The sequence below is a fragment of the Carassius carassius genome, chromosome 6 (genome assembly GCF_963082965.1).
Source record: "Carassius carassius chromosome 6, fCarCar2.1, whole genome shotgun sequence".
NCBI lineage: Eukaryota > Metazoa > Chordata > Actinopteri > Cypriniformes > Cyprinidae > Carassius > Carassius carassius.
Window position 1 is genome coordinate 28,268,438 of NC_081760.1, and position 19,676 is coordinate 28,288,113.

The 19,676-nt window shown below is 40.1% G+C and overlaps 2 protein-coding genes across 2 annotated transcripts; both read right to left on the reverse strand.

Annotated features, from left to right (window-relative positions):
- Positions 1–6,773: 6,773 nt before the first annotated feature.
- On the reverse strand, positions 6,774–9,447 carry LOC132141680 (GTPase IMAP family member 7). The gene is given in 4 exon segments (XM_059551348.1): positions 6,774–6,966; positions 6,968–7,604; positions 9,200–9,328; positions 9,429–9,447. Coding segments are annotated over 4 exon segments (978 nt in total).
- A 227-nt stretch (positions 9,448–9,674) lies between these two features.
- LOC132141681 (GTPase IMAP family member 9) lies at positions 9,675–14,502 on the reverse strand. The gene is made up of 3 exons (XM_059551349.1): positions 14,446–14,502; positions 13,276–13,440; positions 9,675–10,488 (listed from the first exon to the last, which is right to left on the reverse strand). The coding sequence occupies exons 1-3, from the start codon at positions 14,500–14,502 to the stop codon at positions 9,697–9,699; spliced, it is 1,014 nt and encodes a 337-aa protein (XP_059407332.1). The 3' UTR covers positions 9,675–9,696.
- Between the last annotated feature and the right edge of the window lie 5,174 nt (positions 14,503–19,676).

Consider the following 19,676-nt stretch of genomic DNA (forward strand, 5'->3'; position numbering starts at 1 on the left):
TTCAGACCCAGAAATGTCAACATCACACCCATCATCATCATCATCACCATCAACATCAACACCAGTAGAAACACAGGACAGTTTATGGGAACTTTTTGATACTCGCATCCATCAAACCAAGATGATACACAATGCTACAGCTGATGCCACAGTGGAAGTGAAAAAATACATCAACGATGCGTATTTGCCCAGAACTCATGATCCACTAACTTACTGGAAAGAGAGAGCAGTAATCTTTCCTCATTTGTATGTCCTTGCAAAAAAATATCTTTGTATGCCAGCAACAGGTGTCCCTTGTGAGAGGATTTTTTCAAAGGCTGGAGAAATTATCTGTAAAAAAAGAAGTAGGCTAAGTCCTTCCACAGCAGATAAATTCATATTTTTGAATAAAAATCTCTAAAAAAGTGAGACATTGTGGCTTGATTTCTTTTATTAATATTCATTTTTCATGACCAAAATAACATTATGCACAGTGAGGAGCCTATAGGTTACAAGCTTCACATATTAGAACATTATAATAATAAAAAAACAACACATTTTTTTAATGGCTCGTCAAGGTTGTTTCAGATCAACACCTGCAAGTGACCACTAGGTGTCACCGTTGAGACGGGTGTCGGATTGATTCGAAGCCTCGAAACAATATGGCACATTTGGTTCAACTGTTTCATTGGTTCACGAGGCCTCGATTTTGCCATCACTAATAAAGACCACACTTGGTCACACTGAGATACACAAAATAACACCAATCTGGATCAGGACAAAGAGTGAGCGCGTAGCCGTCAGTCCTCCAGCATTGTTTCTTTGCCATCTTATATACCTTGGATCTCTGTAGCGTTCACTCAGTACTGATGAATGATGGACATCAGCTGGAATCCAATTAGCGATCTATAACGGAGAGAGAGACAGAAAGAGCAAGAGAAGAAAACATGCAATGCCTAACTTGCCCAGTAGGTGACACTCTCCCAAGAGCGCACAATTCACAAATACGTCCACAGGGCGTAACACCCCCACCACTAAGAATGCAAAAATAAATAAATAAAAATAAGAAACAAAATAAAAAATGTCAACCCAAACATCTCCTAGATGGTGGATACATTAATCGGGTACCACTCTTAACTTCTTGAAAGGGCATCTGCCATAACATTCTCCACCCCCTTCTTGTGACGAATATCTAAGCTGTACTCTTGTAGAGTAAGAGACCACCGTAACAACCGTTGATTAGCACCTGACATACGAGAAAGGAACACCAGGGGATTATGATCAGTATATACCACAATAGGACTAATACTACTACCCAAGTAGACATCAAAATGCTTGAGAGCTAATAACAGTGCAAGGGCCTCTTTTTCAATTACACTATAATTCCGTTGAGCTCCAATGAACTTTCTAGAAAAATAGGAGACAGGATGTTCAACACAAGCTTGATCCTCCTGTAACAATACAGCTCCAGCACCATTGTCACTCGCATCCACCTGTAGGTGACACTCTCCCAAAGCGCACAATTCACAAATACGTCCACAGGGCGTAACAGTAGTTCATAAAGTCATAACTGCTGTGGTGTGAATAAATATAGATGATAGAACCACTAATGTAATTAACTAGCTAATGTAAACTAGCTAAATTTAAAAAACTAAATATAGATTTAACCTCAAAGAAACAGAATAGTCTGCACATGACCTGATATTTTATTCTGACCCAGAAAAGGCGATGAACATTAGGAGCGCTAAACACTCACGAAGTGTGGAAAAATAAGACTGCGACAATATATGGTTTATTTGTGTTAATGCAACCCACCTGCGTATTACAGGACGCAGCTGGACTTTGCCAACCAATCCAAGTGCGTGATATCAGACGCTTTCAGCAACAGTAGCGTGCGTAGGCTACAATTTCGTTTAGTTTTAAATTAACCTGTGGTAGCCTACTCAATTTAAACGTGAATGTGTTCTAGGTATCCTAACTAAAAACACGACAATATTAACATCCCTTAATTGCCCGCAGGAGTATATATTTTTTCATAGTTTGGCTGGTCCTGCGACTTATAGTCAGGTGAGACTTATTTATCAAAATTAATTTGACATGAACCAAAAGAAATGAACTAAGGCCCTGTCCACACGGACACGGGTATTTTTATAACCGTGACTTTTTTTACGCGGTTCGGCCTTTCGTCCACACAAAAACGCAGTTTCAGGGCACCGAAACCGAACATTTTTGAAAACTACGGCCAGGGTGAGCCTTTTCAGAAACGCCGGTTGCAGTGTTGTCGTGTGGACAGAATAACCGGGGTTTTTGCCTTGCGACGTCAGAGTGTGCGCCGTTTTCCGCTGTGTTTGACGTCAGATTGTGCGCTGCTTACTGCTTCTGATTGGCCAAGGTGACTTTACAATTTGGGTTATATCGCCGCCTGCTGGTGTGGCATGCTCTTGACAGCGCTTGATAGCACGTTTTTGCGTTTTCATGTGGACGGGATTTTTTTTTAAACGCAGGAGGAAAAACTCCAGTTATAAATATACCCGTGTCCGTGTGGACTAGGCCTAAGACTAATGAACCAAGAGAAAACATTACCATCTACAGCCGCGAGAGGGCGCTCTTTGCTGCCAGAGATGCTGCTCAGTGCTCCTGTAGCCTACTGTACATTGAGCAGCATAGAGCGCCCTCTCGCGGCTGTAGACGGTAATGTTTTCTCTTGGTTCATGTCTCTTGGTTCATGTCAAATTAATTTTGATAAATAAGTCGAACCTGGCTACAAGTCGCAGGACCAGCCAAACTATGAAAAAAAGTGCAACTTATAGTCCGGCAAATACGGTATGTCAAATCTTGCCATTCTTAGCTCTCCCAGTTGATCTACAGGTATAAAAAGGAAAATAATAATAAAAAAGAAAAATAAATACAATTTTAAAAACACAGGCATACAAATTGCACACATTTGTAGTAATTTCCATATCAATGTTTATTGATATTTCGAACTTTTCAGACAAATATAATGCCCATAACAGCATTCACTCTCTCCAGTTTGTGCCACTATGAAGACATACAAACATAAAAGTAGTTATTATAAAAATTATAGATTATACTGAATCATAACAACTTTAAAAAATGACTGATTGATAAAAGTAACTAATAGGTAGAGACAGAAATATGTAACAGACTAAAACTGTTAATAAAAATTATACTTTTATAAATCGTTTTCAGTCAGAAAATGCATTTCTATCATTAAATGACCTTAAATGTTTCAAACACACACACACACACACACACACACACACACACACACACACACACACACACACACACACACGTGTGTGTATATATATATATATATAAATATATATATATATATATTTAACATAATATACAATTCAATAACATTGTTGATGCAATTAATGAAACAATATTAAAAATAAAAAAATATATATAATTTTTACATTACCATTTTGAATTAGTTGGCATGTAGAACACAGTATGGTGATAGTGACACTTCAGACAGGAACCACTTTGGCAAGTTTACTTGAGTTTATTGAACACAATTTATATTTGGCAGTTTGGTTCCTTTTCGGGGTTCTTTCTCCCAAAATAATTAAAAACACAAGAGCTTTAAACATTAACCCCCCAGAACCATCAGCTTAGAAATACATGACAATTAAGAGAGCAGATGTGCCACACAAGAGAGAGTGATGTGGATGCTTTTGGAGAAGGACTAAGGAATCAGTGAGAAATTCTGCAAGAAGGAAAAAAGAGAATTTATCACATGATGAACAATTAAAACATTGACAACAAATGAAAGTGACAAAAAAGTGAAAGCGACGTGACATACAGCCAAGACCCATACTCAATATTTGTACTTTGAATTTAACCCATTCAAAGTGCACACACAGCAGTGAACACACACAGACACACACACACACATGGAGCAGTGGGCATCATTTATGTTGCGGTCATAATATATGACCAGTCATAAGTGTTAAAAGCCAGTTAAAAAAACATAGATTGGCCAAATTTTAATGAGAAAAATTAGAACGATTATCTTTTGGCTCACTGCTAGTTAGTCAACTAGATCTTAAGACACAGTCTTAACATAATGGTTATGTTTACCCAACCGGCCCCTGATGTGTCACATGACGAGTTAAACAGCATTTCCAGACCTGCTTTTAGACAGATATGTTCAATTAAAATCAACATGGAAATAAAGACAGACTGTGAGGTGTGGACAGATATCATGTTAGAGCGGGAAGAGACGGCACTAATAAAGAATATAGTTGACTCAATAAACTTTATGATATAAACGCTCGGACTACTTACAATGGACACAGTCTGCATGAGAGGCGAGGCGATGGTCAGTGACATCAGGAGGAAAAGCTCAGGGCTCGTACTGATGGGGTCGTGGGGTATGTAAAAAAAAAAATCAAATTCGGTGCAAAATGTAACTGCAGTAAAGTTCTGTCGAGGTGCTAAGACCGACACAGATGTACCACTGGAAATATCTGCCTTAGCAGCTTTTGGTCTTCTCCATAAACACACAAGATGGTCAAATTCATCCCTCTCCACAAACAAGACGGGTTTGAATAGAGTTTGACAGGCCCTTTGGTCTTCCTTTTCAACTGAAATACAGAAAAAGGAAAATGTTGTTGTTGTTGTTTGAATACATACATGTTGAGACAGTGTGTTAGAAATGATCTGTGAACAAAATATTTGAAAGGAAGGACTATAAAAAATGAAGTTGCCTATACACTAAAAGTTTTTGAATAGTAAAATTATTAATGTTTTTTAAATAAGTCTCTTCTGTTCACCAAGCCTGCATTTATTTCATCCAAAAGTACAGCAAAACATTAAATAACTATTAAATAACTATTAAACTATTAAATAACTGTTTTCTATTTGAAAATATTTTAAAATGTAAGTAAGTTACATTTTTAACATCATTACTCCAGTCGCAGGATCCTTCAGAAATCAGTATGAAAAAAAAAATATGTATTATGATTATGTTGAAAACAACAGTCGATTTTTTTCCGGTTGCTTTGATGAATAGAAAGTTCAGAAAAACAGCATACAAATATTAATAATAATAATAATAATAATTAAAAAAGGTTTCTTGAGTAGAATATCAGCATATTAGAAAGATTTCTGAAGGATGTGATACTTAAGACTGGAGTAATGATGCTGAAAATTCACCTCATATCACAGCTACATGCTATAATGCATTATTACTGTAAATGTTTGTGACGAGTGGGGCGGGGCCGAGAGCGTGGGAACAGAGCGAGGCCGGTGGAGTGATTGGAGATGAGCGACACCTGTTCGACCCACCGGTCTCGAGTCCCACGGAGGAGATGGAAGGATATAAAACTGGAGCGACGACAGTGAAGGACCAGGCCTGGGTTTTAGTTTGTGTTTGCTTTTTATTTGTGCGCGACAGTCGTCCGCGAGGGGATGTTGCGCTGTTTTGTGTTTATTTTGTTATTAAAGTCTTTATTTGATTGTCCGCCGGTTCCCGCCTCCTTCTTCCCATAGTTATGGAGTTTTTATCGTTACAGTGTTATTTTCTGTGGCCAAGAAAATATCCTTTCTTAGTGTTGATTTCTTAGTGTTGTGTTCGCTGGACGAACAGATAAGTTGATTGTAATATTAATTTCTAATAAGTTGGTACTGGCAGTTGAGGTAAAAAAAAGTTATTAATTGTAATTATTTATATAAATTCAATTTCCTACATATTGTGGAGAAATTGTTTTAAACATTATTTGCTAGCAGACTCAGTACTTGTGTGTTTGTCTTGTGGGTTTCTAAATATGAACAGCTTACATTTTTTAATTACATGTTTATAAGGAAAACATACTTTAATGCACTGTATTGACTGCTCGATTAAAAAAAAACTGAAGTCATTTAGGTTTAGTGTTGCAATTTTGAACATTCTATTACCTATATCAGTATCTTAGATACTATTTTATGGTCTCTTAGTTTCTTGGTTTCTTAGGCCTATAGTACCCATAGTGTGTGTGTGTGTGTGCACTTGATTCCAATACTGTGTTAAATATAGTAATATACACAACAATGTTTTCTGAATGGTTCAATGTTTTTGAAAAAATTGGGTGAGTTGACTGATTCAGTGAGTCATTTATAAACTTCTTTCGTTCCTGAATGAATCATCATTTCAGAATTAATTAGTTGAATTTCTTGACTTATAAAGACAGAATTTGGAACCGTTTACAAGTATATTGTTTTTAATATTTGTTACATAAACAAGCAAGTCACTTGTTTCGCTCATGTAAGAATCAGTGTTTTATATTAATCAGTTCAATTAATCAGTTCACTGAAAAGTTCCCTTTAATGACTGTTAGTTTGTCTGGAGTCCGTGAACAGACAAGCAAACACTTTTGAATACTTAAGTCTCACTTAAAATGTGACTCCTTTACACACGGCATTAACATCCTTTTTTTCTTTTCTTTTTTCTTCACAAGTGGTCAGTGCTAAATACACGTGTAAATAGTGTTTGAAATGTTTTCATCCGATCCTTGAAACCACATATGTAGGTAATCATTTTGAATAATTATCATTTTATGAAATGCACTGCATAAGTGTGCATGTGCTACATTGATAAATAATGCAAATAACTTTATTTATTTTCAATGGTTCCTTAATTCTCCAGAAAACATTTTGGATAACTGTACATATACACACACTGTATATGCTACTATAGATGGGTTGGTGTACTCTACAAAGGTTGAGGTTATTTGGGCTGGTCTCTAAAAAGATTCATAAACCTACAGGTGTTCAACCAGTATCATTCATTGATTTTGTCCAAGGTTTCTCATAATGAACTTTTCAAGAGTAGTGAACAGAAACTCCACAATTATTTTGAGATATGTGTTGTTTCTTTCTGCTTTCTCTCTCGCCTCCCTCTCTTTTCTTTCCCACAGCTCTGTTATGGCCTGTTTGAGAGCCTCTGCCTCATATCTGATTTTCAGATCCTCCAGTTCTCTGCTCTTCGTTTTCCATTAAGATTAGCTGTTTTTCCTCTTGAATTGCAATCTCTGCCTTCTCTAGCATTTCACTGGTATAAAAACATCCTCCATTCTCAGAAATTATCTTGTGTATTTTTTCAAAAAGTTGATCAACCTGCATGGTATCTTTGGACTCATTATTAAAAACATGATATCGCTTCTGGCATTTCTTGAAGAGTATCTTCAAATCAGGATTGTCAGCGACAAACTCTTGGATATATAAACTCATGGCATGCTTATTTGCATCTTCTCCAAAGATTTTGAGAAAAATGTCCACTGTGTCTCTGTCCTCTTTTGTGAACCGACCAGGCTGAAGCACCAGCAAGGAGATGTGTGGACCGGGAGTAGAAAGGGGAATACACAGCTTAATTCTGCTGACCATCTCCTCGATAGTAAAGCTGGGGTCAAACAGTCCTGGTGTGTCAATAACAGCAACCTTTGTGTGGTTGACATTCTGTGTAGCTTTCCAGCAAACCTTTGTCACATACGATGATGACAAATTCACTTTAAAAAACTTGTCACCAAGAATTGTGTTTCCAGCAGCACTTTTTCCAACTCCAGTCTTTCCCAAGAGAATAATCATGAGCTCTTCACATGGATCCTGCTGCTCTGGCACTGTTTAAAAGCAATGAACAGATACACTGTAATACTGCATAATCTAATGTTACATCATAAACATTTATATAACATTTCACACTGAAATTAATATTTGTTGTACACATTTTTCTTAATTTTTCTTCAACAATGTTATAGATGTCCCTATGTTTTATATATTTGTTTTTCTTGACAACAAAGCATTTGCTGCAGGAAATACCTGCTTTGCCATTGTCCTGAAATTTGTGTTAACTGTTGTACCGCACACAAGAATCAACAGAAACCATGAAGCTATGAAAGGGTTAAATATGTGCTAGACCACAAAGTTCACTGTCTTGTCTTTTAATGAATGTCAGTGGGAATTTTTGTAACTTTAATCCAGAAGCTCAAATTTGTACCTTGGTTTAGAAGAAGAAAAGAACTGAGAACATCTGCCTGTAATTCCACGTTTCAAGCACAGCTGAAATCAGTATATAAAAAAATCATAAAATAATAAGCTATTATGAAAAACTTTCTGTTCATCTTTTTATTTTATAACACAAACATAACGTTTACACCAGAATCATTCATAAGTAAACTTTAACATACTGTTACCATCAACTATAGGCACTACATTTTCAAACAGGCAAAAGTCATGTGTTTTACAGAAGATAAAACTTTACCACAGAAATCATTTGCATACATTTTTTAAATCTTTAAAATAGTGAATATACATTATTTCTTCCAAACAGGCAATATTTCAAAGGCACATTTGTGTATCTGCATTTTTTAAGTGTTTTACATGGATGTAATTCTCAACAGAATCTTTAAAACATTTAAAGTATCTTTTAAAAATCTTTAATACATAGTTTATTTTTTCATCAGTTTTTTCAAAATATAAAGCAGTGGTACTAAACCAAAGAAATACACTTTCTTGTCGTCGTGCCGTGCTGTGCTGAACAGGCTGTGCAACATTTCCCAAAATGTTTCACTTTGAGTCTCATCTGCTTCCACCTTTATTATCTCATCACATGGGGCACTTGGAAAACACTCTGGGATTTGACTCTGTGTTTGTGTCTTGGCAAATGCTGAATACATAAACAGAGCTGCAACAGCAGCAGCAGCAGTCGCAGCAGCAGCAAAGTAGAAGGGCCATCTATTCCAGGACTTTTCCTGCTCCTTGTTTGTCCTAACATAATATTTTTTGTTTCTCTTTCCCAACTGACTGTCCACTTTCTCAAAGAGCTCACTAACCTGACTTGTGTTTTCTCTGTCATTATTATTAAACACATGATACTGTGATCCACATTTTTGGATGAGTTTCTGCAGGTTTTTATCCTCCCCTACAAACTGGTCTGCATTTTTATTCTTAAGTTTGTCTCCATATGTAAAAAGTACTATTGTAAATAAACTAACATTTGAGCACAACATATTCTGGAGTATGTCCATCACATGTCTTTCTTGCTCAGTGAAGCGGCCCAATTGAATAACGAGGAGAAAAGCGTTTGGTCCGGGTTCACACAGAGTCAAGGCTCTCTCCAGCTCTACATTTGTATTAGAAGCATCACAGTTTAATAAGCCAGGAGTGTCTACAACAGTCACTTTCCTCCCACAGACAACAGCATCCCTCCGTTCACTTGTGGATGTGAGAGAAGTGGCGCTGAGGTCTGACTGAAACTCTTCTTGGCCCAGAATGGTGTTTCCTGCTGCACTTTTCCCAACTCCCTGAAGGCCGACCAGAATCAGTCGAAGGTGCTCCTTCACTCCTGGAAAAATGGAACTTCATTTGTTCAAAAAGAAAATAAAACTTAAAACTGAAGGTCGGCATTCATAACCAGTTCTCTCACAAATGTTGCGCGTAGTAACCATCAAGTATCAAAGTCATCAAGTATCTCAAAACAAAACGAAACAAAAATTTTTTTACTCAGTTTTTATTTTTATTAATTACAGGATTGCAATACAATTATGCATTGTACTAAAATAAACTACAGTGACCTAGTATAATAAAATGTGTCCATAGCTAGCATTATGTCACAGTGCTACTGTCATTTTTTATTTTGCATATTAATAATTAAGGAATTTATTGTTGATCAATAACTAACCAATGCTGGATTAACCAATCAGAGAAATGTTCTCATTGAAGTTGGCAGGCTTTAACAGTAACAGCCGCAGCAGCAGCAGCAGCACCTCCTACCAATACCACACCGGCTTTCACAAAAGTATTGTTTCTTTCTGCTCTGTATCTTGCTTCCTGTTCAGTCATTTGTTGTTGCAGCATAAGCCTTTCTTTTTCTTCTTCTATTGCTCTCTCAGCTGCCTGAAGCATTTCATTAGTGTAATACTCTTCACCATTTACAGTCATAAGCTGCTTTATTTGTTCAAACAGCATGTTGACCTGGTTTGGATCCTTATCTTCATTGTCAAAAACATGGTATCGGCCACTTGTAGCCTGGACAAAGTCAAGCAGATCAGCACTGTCTTTAACAAACCTATGAATGCTTTTCTGTACACGCTTCAGCTTGTCTCCATGAGTGAACAGTACCATGGTGTATTTTGATGCTTGATCACCAAATATTTTCTGAATTTGCTCCACAGTACTTTTTTCCTCTGCTGTAAATCTCCCAAGCTGCACAACCACGAGAAAAACATGAGGGCCTGGCGCAGAGAGCGATATGCATAGTTTAATCTTTGCCTCAATCAAAGTTTGTTCCTCTTTTGTGTCAAACAAGCCTGGAGTGTCAATAACGGCACCCTTTTGCCCACTGACTTCTCCTTTGGCTTTATCACAGTCTATGGTCACAGAGGAGGAGGACAGATCTGAATTAAACTTGTTTTCTCCCAGGATGGTATTTGCTGCTGCACTCTTTCCTACTCCAGTCTTTCCAACCAGCACAATTCTTATTTCATCACTGCTCTTCTGAGTCCCCTGCACTGTTAAAGGACAGGGATATTATTACATCCGTATTATGTATTAAGGGTTGGAGCTAATTTTTTGTGACAAAATTGTGGAAAATAGTGATTTTCTTTATTTGCAAAAAACAAAAAACAAAAACAAAAAAACAATTCTGTATTTTTGTAGACACTTCATGCTGTATATCACCTTTTGACCTCAGTTAAAATGACAATTTTGCAAATCCTCACTTTATCTTTCTTTTACACCTCCCTTGGCCCTGTTCATTAACTAAACAACTTACATGACATTATAATAAGAAATGTTCCAGAGATGCAATTTATAGTCCTATTTGAGATTCTAGTTTCAAAACCATATTCTTATTGGAAACGTAAAAATAAACTGCAGAGGAGTTTTTATGATGGTATTCATTATGTCATAAATTCTGTACCACATAAGTGTCCTGTTTTGGTGCATTCTAATGCATTACAACCAGATATTTTGCCACATTCAGTTTCATAATCATGAAGAAAACCACCACCACCAGTATATAAAAATCAATATATCTATGACAACATAGCATACGAAGAACATTGTAAAGTGACAGTGCTTGTTTAAGATGTATTATTTAATTTGTTTAGCATATTGAATAATGAAATTAATGCATAAAATGCTCTATTACATGGATGTCTTTTCACAGTAGTTTCTCAATCTTTTTTCATTATGTTAATTTTTCAGTGCTCTTGTGCAATAGTACATTTCTAACCATAATTGGTACATATGGAACATAAATTAAATGTTCAAATCTAACACCAAAATAGAAAAAGGATGTTATCACAAAATCATGATTTACCTTTTTCGGCTTCCATAATGTTGAATTGGATAGGAGTGGGTATATTTGTTGAAGGATTTTTGATGCACTTTGCTGCAGATTTGTCTGTCGTGTGGAAAAATGAACAGTAGAGTCTCTTTATATCTTGCCTCTTTTAGCCCTCCCATATCCAAGTAAATATTGCGAACCTGCAAGCATGCTCCACCCAGTATGTTTTAAATTCCCATTTGCTCTATGAAATGGATGTATTAAATGTAACAGACTGTTGATGCCGCTTGGTGAATTACAGTCTTCAGGTTTAGGTGTGGACGTAAGGTTAGCATCAGGAAATCAGTGCACAACAAGTGGGATAAAAACCTTGGCAGAACACAGGTTTCGCCACATCAAACGCTGAGTAAATAATCACACCACTAGGGCATCAACAGAGGCTGGATTGGTCCAGCATTAATATGATTTCTTTAAATACGTGTTTTAACATAAGGGGCTTTTGCACCGGAGGAACATTTTCATAGTTCCTGGGACTATTGGCAGAATTGGTTCTTTTTTGGCATGTTCGCTCCTCAGGAACTAGGAGCTCAGTTTGGGGGAACTTAATTAACTCCTACTTCAGAGCAGGGTCTAAAAAAGTTCATTTGGAACTATCAGTGATGTAAGTGCTGACTGGCCAAAATATTTTTTATAAAGCTATGCAAACATATTAACTCCACAATCTTGGAAAACAGCAATAAGGTCATTTACCCATTGTCTGCAGTGTTGCATTCTTTGCTCAGCCTTGATGATATGTAACACTTTAAGTTGTCATAGAAGATGTTGTCTCTTAGCCCAACATTTTGCACTTTCAATTGTGTAAATTGTGAAGCCGTTTTTGCTATTGGCGTTAACTGCGGAGACACTCGCTTTTTAAAAGAGCTTTCCTGGATTAATGTAAAAGATAATCACATTGAGAGGCAGTCAGCTGTCACTCCTAACAGCAAAGAGGAAAAGTTTTGAGTTACATTGACAATTTGAGATTGAGTTCCTAAATCTAGCCTACTTGGCGTGGAAGCCACTATATAAACATGGTTGACGTGATTTTGCCAAGTAAGACATGTTCCTGGATCAACATCTTTTGATGATTCTGGATCAACATTATTGTCCAAAAATATAGACTTAACCCAATCCTTACGCTTAAACCTAACCCTACCCATAATTTATTCCTAAAATCAATGGGAAATCATAGCTGATTAACAAGGGTGTAGAAGCACCTAACCATGATCGTAAGCCTAAAACAGATATTTCCTGAAAAGTTATATCTCAATTCATGTTGGTGAAATCACGCTCACCATATAAACATGCAGCTTGCCTTGGCTACTGCAATTTTCCCCTACTGTATATACAATAAGACAAAATATGATATCAAACACCACTGACTCCTTTCGTTTTCATTTAAACATATTAATAGCCGGGAATGTACATACATTAGCTACAATGAAACAAAATATTATATCAAACAGTATTGCCATCATTTTCATTTTTTAATAGATTAATAGAATAAAGATCAAAGATTAGGCTTGATTAGGTTTGATTTCCCCAAAATTAATTATATATTATATTTTTCCACTTAAGAGACATCAGAGCCAGCAGCAAATGTTAGAAGGACTGGCAAAGTTAAGGCTGCTCTTGTCGGGAAACATGAGCACTGAGTGTCCGCTGATCGTGCTGAGATCACGTATCCAAAATCAGTGACGGACATTTTCAAATAGGTGCTGTCTTTATAAATAAACCACAGATTTGAGTTTTAAACAACTACATTCTTGCCAGAAATACTTTTAAAACTACATTTCGTGACACAGTAACAGCAATATTGTAACAATTATGCGAATATATGGTGGTTGAAATACAATGCTGTGTGAACTCAACCAATCAGCATGTTCAGCCACCCAAGTCCCGCCCCTGAACATCCAGACCTTTGAAAAAGAGCAGGGAACTGACTGTCTGAGGGAAAATTTTACCCGGAACTCTAGATCCTGGTTCCTGTGGTGGGAACACACCTGCTGGAAACTAGGCAGCTGACTTGCTGCCTTGCTGCCATATGAGGCAATGGCTTTGCAGGCAGTGTTTTTGCACAAAGACACCTCATGGAACTTATTTCTTAGGCAGCGTAATGTTTTAATTATCTACAACAAAATAGAATACGTTTTTGAGATAACTAAACAATAATTAATTACTATAATACTGATTTCTTGCTAGAACTAACTTAAGTGCAAAAAGTTAGTCAGAAATATACACTTAAAGACAAAGTGACCACCAAACGCAACTTTCAAACGCCATCTTATTTTTTCTTAGCACAACAATCACGGAATGGAACACACATGATTGTGGGATATCAAAGGCAGTGAAGAAAACATCTATGCTGCCTTCAAAATTCGATCAAAAGAACGTACCTCTGGAGACAGGAAGTAAAGCAGAATTTGGATTCGAACATGCCTTGATTCCTTCCTGCCTTGGGATGCTGCCCCTGAAGGCAGCATTTTTTAGTTTTTCGGATGCAGCCGACTACCCACCCAAAGTCCCTAGTTCTTGGGGAAAGTACCTGCCATGGAAATGGGGCTTTTGTAAATTTGGCAGTGAACTTGACACTCTCCATCGCAAAATCATAAATATATTTTACCCAAGTGGGTAACACTTTATTGTTAATGACCAATTCTCCCTATTAATTAGTTGCTAAAATAATACAGGTGCATCTCAATAAATTAGACTGCCGTGGAAAAGTTAATTTATTTCAGTAATTCAACTCAAATTGTGAAACTTGTGTATTAACAAAATTAAATGCACACAGACTGAAGTAGTTTAAGTCTTTGTTTCTTTTGGTTCTTTTAATTGTGATGATTCTGGCTCACAAATAACAAAAACCCACACATTTCACTAGCTCAACAAATTAGAATACTTCATAAGACCAAAAAAAAAAAAAAAACACTGTACATGTACTTAATAATTGGTAGGGGATCCTTTTGCTTGAATTACTGTCTCAATTCGGCGTGGCATGGAGGTGATCAGTTTGTGGCACTGCTGAGGTGGTATGGAAGCCCAGGTTTCTTTGACAGTGTCCTTCAGCTCATCTGCATTTTTTGGTCTCTTGTTTTTCATTTTCCTCTTGACAATACCTCTATGGTATACAATACCTCTATAGATTCTCTATGGGGTTCAGGTGTGGTGAGTTTGTTGGCCACCAACACCATGGTCATTTAATCAACCATTGGGGCTTTTGGCAGTGTGGGCAGGTGCCGAATCCTGCTGGACAATGAAATCAGCATCTTCAAAAAGCTGGTCAGCAGAAGGAAGCATGAAGTGCTCTGCAGTGACTTTGGTTGTCAAAAAACACAATGAACCAACACCCTCAGATGACATTGCACCCCAAATCATCACAGACTGTGGAAACTTAACACTGGACTTCAAGCAACTTGGGCTATGAGCTTTTCCACACTTGCTCCAGACTCTAGGACCTTGGTTTCCAAATGAAATACAAAACTTGCTCTCATCTGAAAAGAGGACTTTGGACCACTGGGCAACAGTTCAGTTGTTCTTCTCCTTAGCCCAGGTAAGATACCTCTAATGGTGTCTGTGGTTCATCAAATTCCTTGATATGTCTGTGTGTGGTGGCTCTTGATGCCTTGACCCCAGAAAGTCCGTTCCTTGTGAAGTTCACTTAAATTCTTGAATCGATTTTTCTTGACAATCCTCATAAGGCTGCGGTTCTCTTGGATGGTTTTGCAACTCTTTCTTCCACACTTTTTCCTTCAATTCATCTTTCTGTTAACATGCTTGGATACAGCACTCTGTGAACAGCCAGCTTCTTTGGCAATGAATGTTTGTGGCTTACCCTCCTTGTGAAGTAGCCTGACTACGTCAGACTTTGTACTAATTTAAGATTGTAGTTTAAGATATGGAAATTGAAAACGGCAGCGGATATGGAGACATGGGATGCTATTCGCACTGTTGTGGAGAATATTCCCGGCATTTGCCAATTGAAGGCTGAATGTCACAATGTCTGGTCTGTATTTCCCTGGGTGTCCACTAGTGGTCTCACTTACCCATAGTCACCCCACTGAAGGCACTACATTTCCCACTAACCTTTGTCCCATTCATCACTGTTAATTGCACACCTGGTAATTGCACTCAGCTGTCCCCACTTTCATAGTTTTCACCTGTCCATATAAACCGGTCTGTTTCTATCTGTTTCTATCTTGTTTCCTGTCACCCTGCTTTCTCGTGTTCCCTAGTGTTTTCATGTTTCTTGTTTTTTGGAGTGCTTTTGTTGTTTTTGACCTCTTACCTGATTTTGGATAGTTTTTGGATTCCCCATTAAACACTGCAACTGGATCTCTCGTTTTGTGTGTGCATTCGTAACAGAAGGACTCCTTCATGCCCAGATCCAGCAGTGTGGGATTTTGTATCCGTTCACCAGCCAGCATGGAGGAGCGGAGGGGGAGGTTCCTAAATCTAATCACCCTCCATCCAGAGGGGAGTGAGGTGGGTGGATTGGTGCAAATGTTTTGGACTATAGCAGTAGGACTGGGGTACAATGACGAGGCACTTAAAGACCTTTTTAATGCCTGCCTGGATGAACCTGTGCCTGAGTGGGAGATGAAGGGGCTGGAGATCCTGGACTTTTGGGGGTTCACCAGGTACCTACACCATCGGTCTCAGTGGGATACCCCAGCCACACCTGTCTCTCCAGACACGATGGCCAACTCTAGACCTGTGTCTCCAGACAGGATGGCGCCAGCCCAGTGCCACTGCACAAGGTGGCCGCCAGCCCAGCGCCACTGCACAAGATGGCTGCCAGCCCAGCACCACTGCACAAGATGGCCACCAGCCCAGTGCCACTGCACAAGATGGCCGCCAGGCCAGCGCCACTGTACAAGGTGGCCGCCAGCACAGTGCCACTGCACCAGATGGCCGCCACAGGTGACCGTCAGGGTTAGTCAGGTCCCCCCTGACCAGGTCCCCGCTGATTTCCCAGAGTTGAGTCAGGTCCCCGTGGTCCCTCTGGAGTCGAGTCAGGTCCCCGTGGTCCCTCCGGAGTCGAGTCAGGTCCCCGTGGTCCCTCCAGAGTCGAGTCAGGTCCCTGTGGTCCTTCCGGAGCTGAGTCAGGTCCCCATGGTCCCTCCAGAGTCGAGTCAGGCCCCCGTGGTCTTTCCAGAGTAGAGTCAGGCCCCCATGGTCCCTCCAGAGTCGAGTCAGGCCCCCGTTGACCCTCCAGAGTCGAGTCAGGTCCCCGTTGACCCTCCAAAGTCGAGTCAGGTCCCTGTTGACCCTCCAGAGTGGAGTCAGGTCCCCGTTGACCCTTCAGAGTCGAGCCAGGTCCCCGTTGATCGTTCTGAGTTTAGTCAGAGCAAAACCACAGTTAGACCTCATGAGTCAAGTCAAGTCACCAATGATCTTCGTGCGCAAAGTCAATCACCAAGGATCTTCATGGGCAAAGTCAAGTCACCAATGTTCTTCATGGGCAAGGTCAAGTCACCAGTGTTCTTCATGGGCAATGTCAAGTCACCAGTGTTCTTCATGGGCAAAGTCAAGTCACCAATGATCTTCGTGAGCAAAGTCAAGTCACTAATCATCTTCGTGAGCAAAGTCAAGTCACCAATCATCTTCATGAGCAAAGTCAAGTCACCAATCATCTTCATGAGCAAAGTCAAGTCACCAATCATCTTCATGAGCAAAGTCAAGTTACCAATGATCTTCATGAGCAAAGTAAAGTCACCAATCATCTCCATGAGCAAAATCAAGTCACCAATTATCTTCATTAGCAAAGTCAAGTCACCAATGATCTTCCTGAGTCAAGTCAAGTCACCATTGATCTTTCAGAACCTTGTCACGTCTCAGCCGAACTTCCTGAGCGCTGTCCTATCCTGTCATGGCAATGGAGGCCATCCAGGAACTCACCGCCTGCCCTGTCATGGCCATGGAGACCATCTACCATCTCATCAGGGTCACGGAGGCCACCCTTAACCTGTTCATGTTCTTTATTTAAGGCTTACCTGACCAGACTTGCTCTCCTGTGCCATCGATCCCACTGTGGTGGTCCTCTGCTCCACCCTGGTGGGCTTCTGTTTCGACCGCACGGCCGTGGTGGTCTTCTGCACCGCCCTAGTGGGCTTCTGTCTTGACCGCACGGCTGTGGTGGTCCTCTGCGCTGCCCTGGATGGCTTCTGTCTCGAACGCACAGCTGTGGTGGTCCTCTGCGCCGCCCTGGTGGGCTTCTGTCTCGACCGCACGGCTGTGGTGGTCTTCTGCTCCGCCCTGGGGTTTTTTTGTCTCGTCTGCTCAGCTGTGGTGGTCCTCTGGGCCGCCTTGGTGGGCTTCTGTCTCGTCTGCTCGGCTGTGGTGGTCCTCTGCGCCACCCTGGTCAGCTTCTGTCTTGACCACACGGAGGTGGTGGTCCTCTGCGCTGCCCTGGTGGGCATCTGTCTCGTCTGCTCGGCTGTGGTCTGTGGTCTGGCGCCTCTTTGTTTTGTGTTGTTGTTTTTTGTTGTTGTTTTGTTTTTCACTTCCGGTCTCTGTTTCCCTCTATGGACCTGGCCCTCCGCCCCTCCCCCTTATCCTCCATCAGTCCACCTCCCTCCTGGTCTCTGTGTTCTTTGGTCTGTTCTTGTGTTCGGCGGAGCATCTGGTAGCTGCTCCTTGGGGGAGGGGGGGGGGGGGTTAATGTCACAGTGTCTGGTCTGGGTTTCCCTGGGTGTCCACTAGTGGTCTCACTTCCCCATAGTCATCCCACTGCAGGCACTACATTTCCCACTAGCCTTTGTCCCATTCATAACTGTTAATTGCACACCTGGTAACTGCACTCAGCTGTCCCCACTTTCATCGTTTTCACCTGTCCATATAAACCGGAGTCTCATGGAGTCCTTGTTTCCTGTCACCTCACCCTGCTTTCTGGTGTTCCCTAGTGTTTTTCATGTTTCTTGTTTTTTGGACTGCTTTTGTTGTTTTTGACCTCTTGCCTGTTTTCATAACACTGAACAAGAAGACTGTTCGTTTCACATTTTGAATGAAGGTGATGTTGTGGCCCTACTCCCAAAGGTTTGGGGAAAAGTTTAATTAATCAACTGTTACCGATTGTCAGCGGGAAACTGAGAGGGGCAAAAGTCCGGCAAGGCGATAATTGTGATTGTGCCTTCCTTGGTTGCTCTCACGGAGGACCAGGTTAAAGAGGCAGCAAAACTCACTCAATGGTTTTGTTTTCGCAGCATACCTGTGTTTACAGCGGAAGTTCAAGGCAGCTGATCTGGCGCATAACACACGTCATAACCAAACGTTATGTGATTGGCTTAACGGGTACACCAATGATTTTAAACTTAAGACAAGCGTCCCCCACAAGAAAGTAAACGCTTGTCAATTATGGCTTTCCAGACTCTGACTACGAAGCAAAGCAAAGTAGCAGAGTTTGGTATTACCAGGCTACTTGTGAAGGGTGTCAATGATTGTCTTTTGGACAACTGTCAGATCACCAGTCTTCCCCTATTTGTGTGGTCTAGTGCAGTGGTTCCCAAACTTTTCCATTCCACGACCCACCTAGACAAGTGTAATATATTTCACGACCCACCAAAATATTAAAAAAAAAAAAAAAACAACGAGTGAAATTACTTTAAACCTAATCTTACTTAAAATTTTTATGACAGAAATTAAGTATTTAAGAAAAATAACCATTTTATTTTAGAGTACAACTGAAAATTTCACTACAAATTTACAAGTTTTAATTTTTGTTTACTGGCGTTAAAATATGTAGTGTCCATAAAAACGTGAAGCAGGCTCACTCCAGTGAAGTGTGATCTGCGCTGCTGTGTTTTGTTGCATTCATGATCCTTCCGTGTGTGTCGGCGAGAACGGAGCACAATCCAACACTTTTTTAGAAAAGCATAAGAAGCAAAGCAGAACTATCTAAAACAGTTTGGAGATTAAAATAATTGTGAAATAGGTAAAAAAAGACCGATTGAACCTTTTAATGACATTGCTCTGAGACCTTCAAAACACGCAACGCACACGGACTTAATTGCAATTTGAAAATCACACTAAGGATATTGCAGTTCATTATTAATGTTGGTGGGCTATATCGTTGTGATGAGTGGGTTCCCAGTTCCCGCCTCCTTCTTCCTGTGATTGTGAAGATTTTAATGTTTTACACTGGTGCCGAAGCCAGGGAGGAAGGAGGGGCGCGCTGCCGAAGATCCTTCGCCGCTGGGGTGAATCCGCAGTGCCATCGAGCAGGGCGAAGGAGTCTGCCGCCGAGGGTGCTCGATGTGGTGGGCTGGAGTGAGTTGCCGGGGGGGGGGGGGGGGCGAACTCACTCCAGCCCACCGCCTCGATGACTCCTTCGTGGAAAGAGGTGGGAACCGGCGGACAATCAAACAAA

Bases quoted from the DNA above. Each gene is read 5' to 3' on its own strand.
- LOC132141681 (XM_059551349.1), bottom strand. From the start codon at position 14,502: ATGGTGTTGGTGGCCAACAAACTCACCACACCTGAACCCCATAGAGAA. The intron at 13,441-14,445 runs GTATTGTATACC...ATTTTGTTGTAG, and splicing joins CCCATAGAGAATCTATAGAG to ATAATTAAAACATTACGCTG. The intron at 10,489-13,275 runs GTAAAATTTTCC...TTAACAGTGCAG, and splicing joins ACCAGGATCTAGAGTTCCGG to GGGACTCAGAAGAGCAGTGA.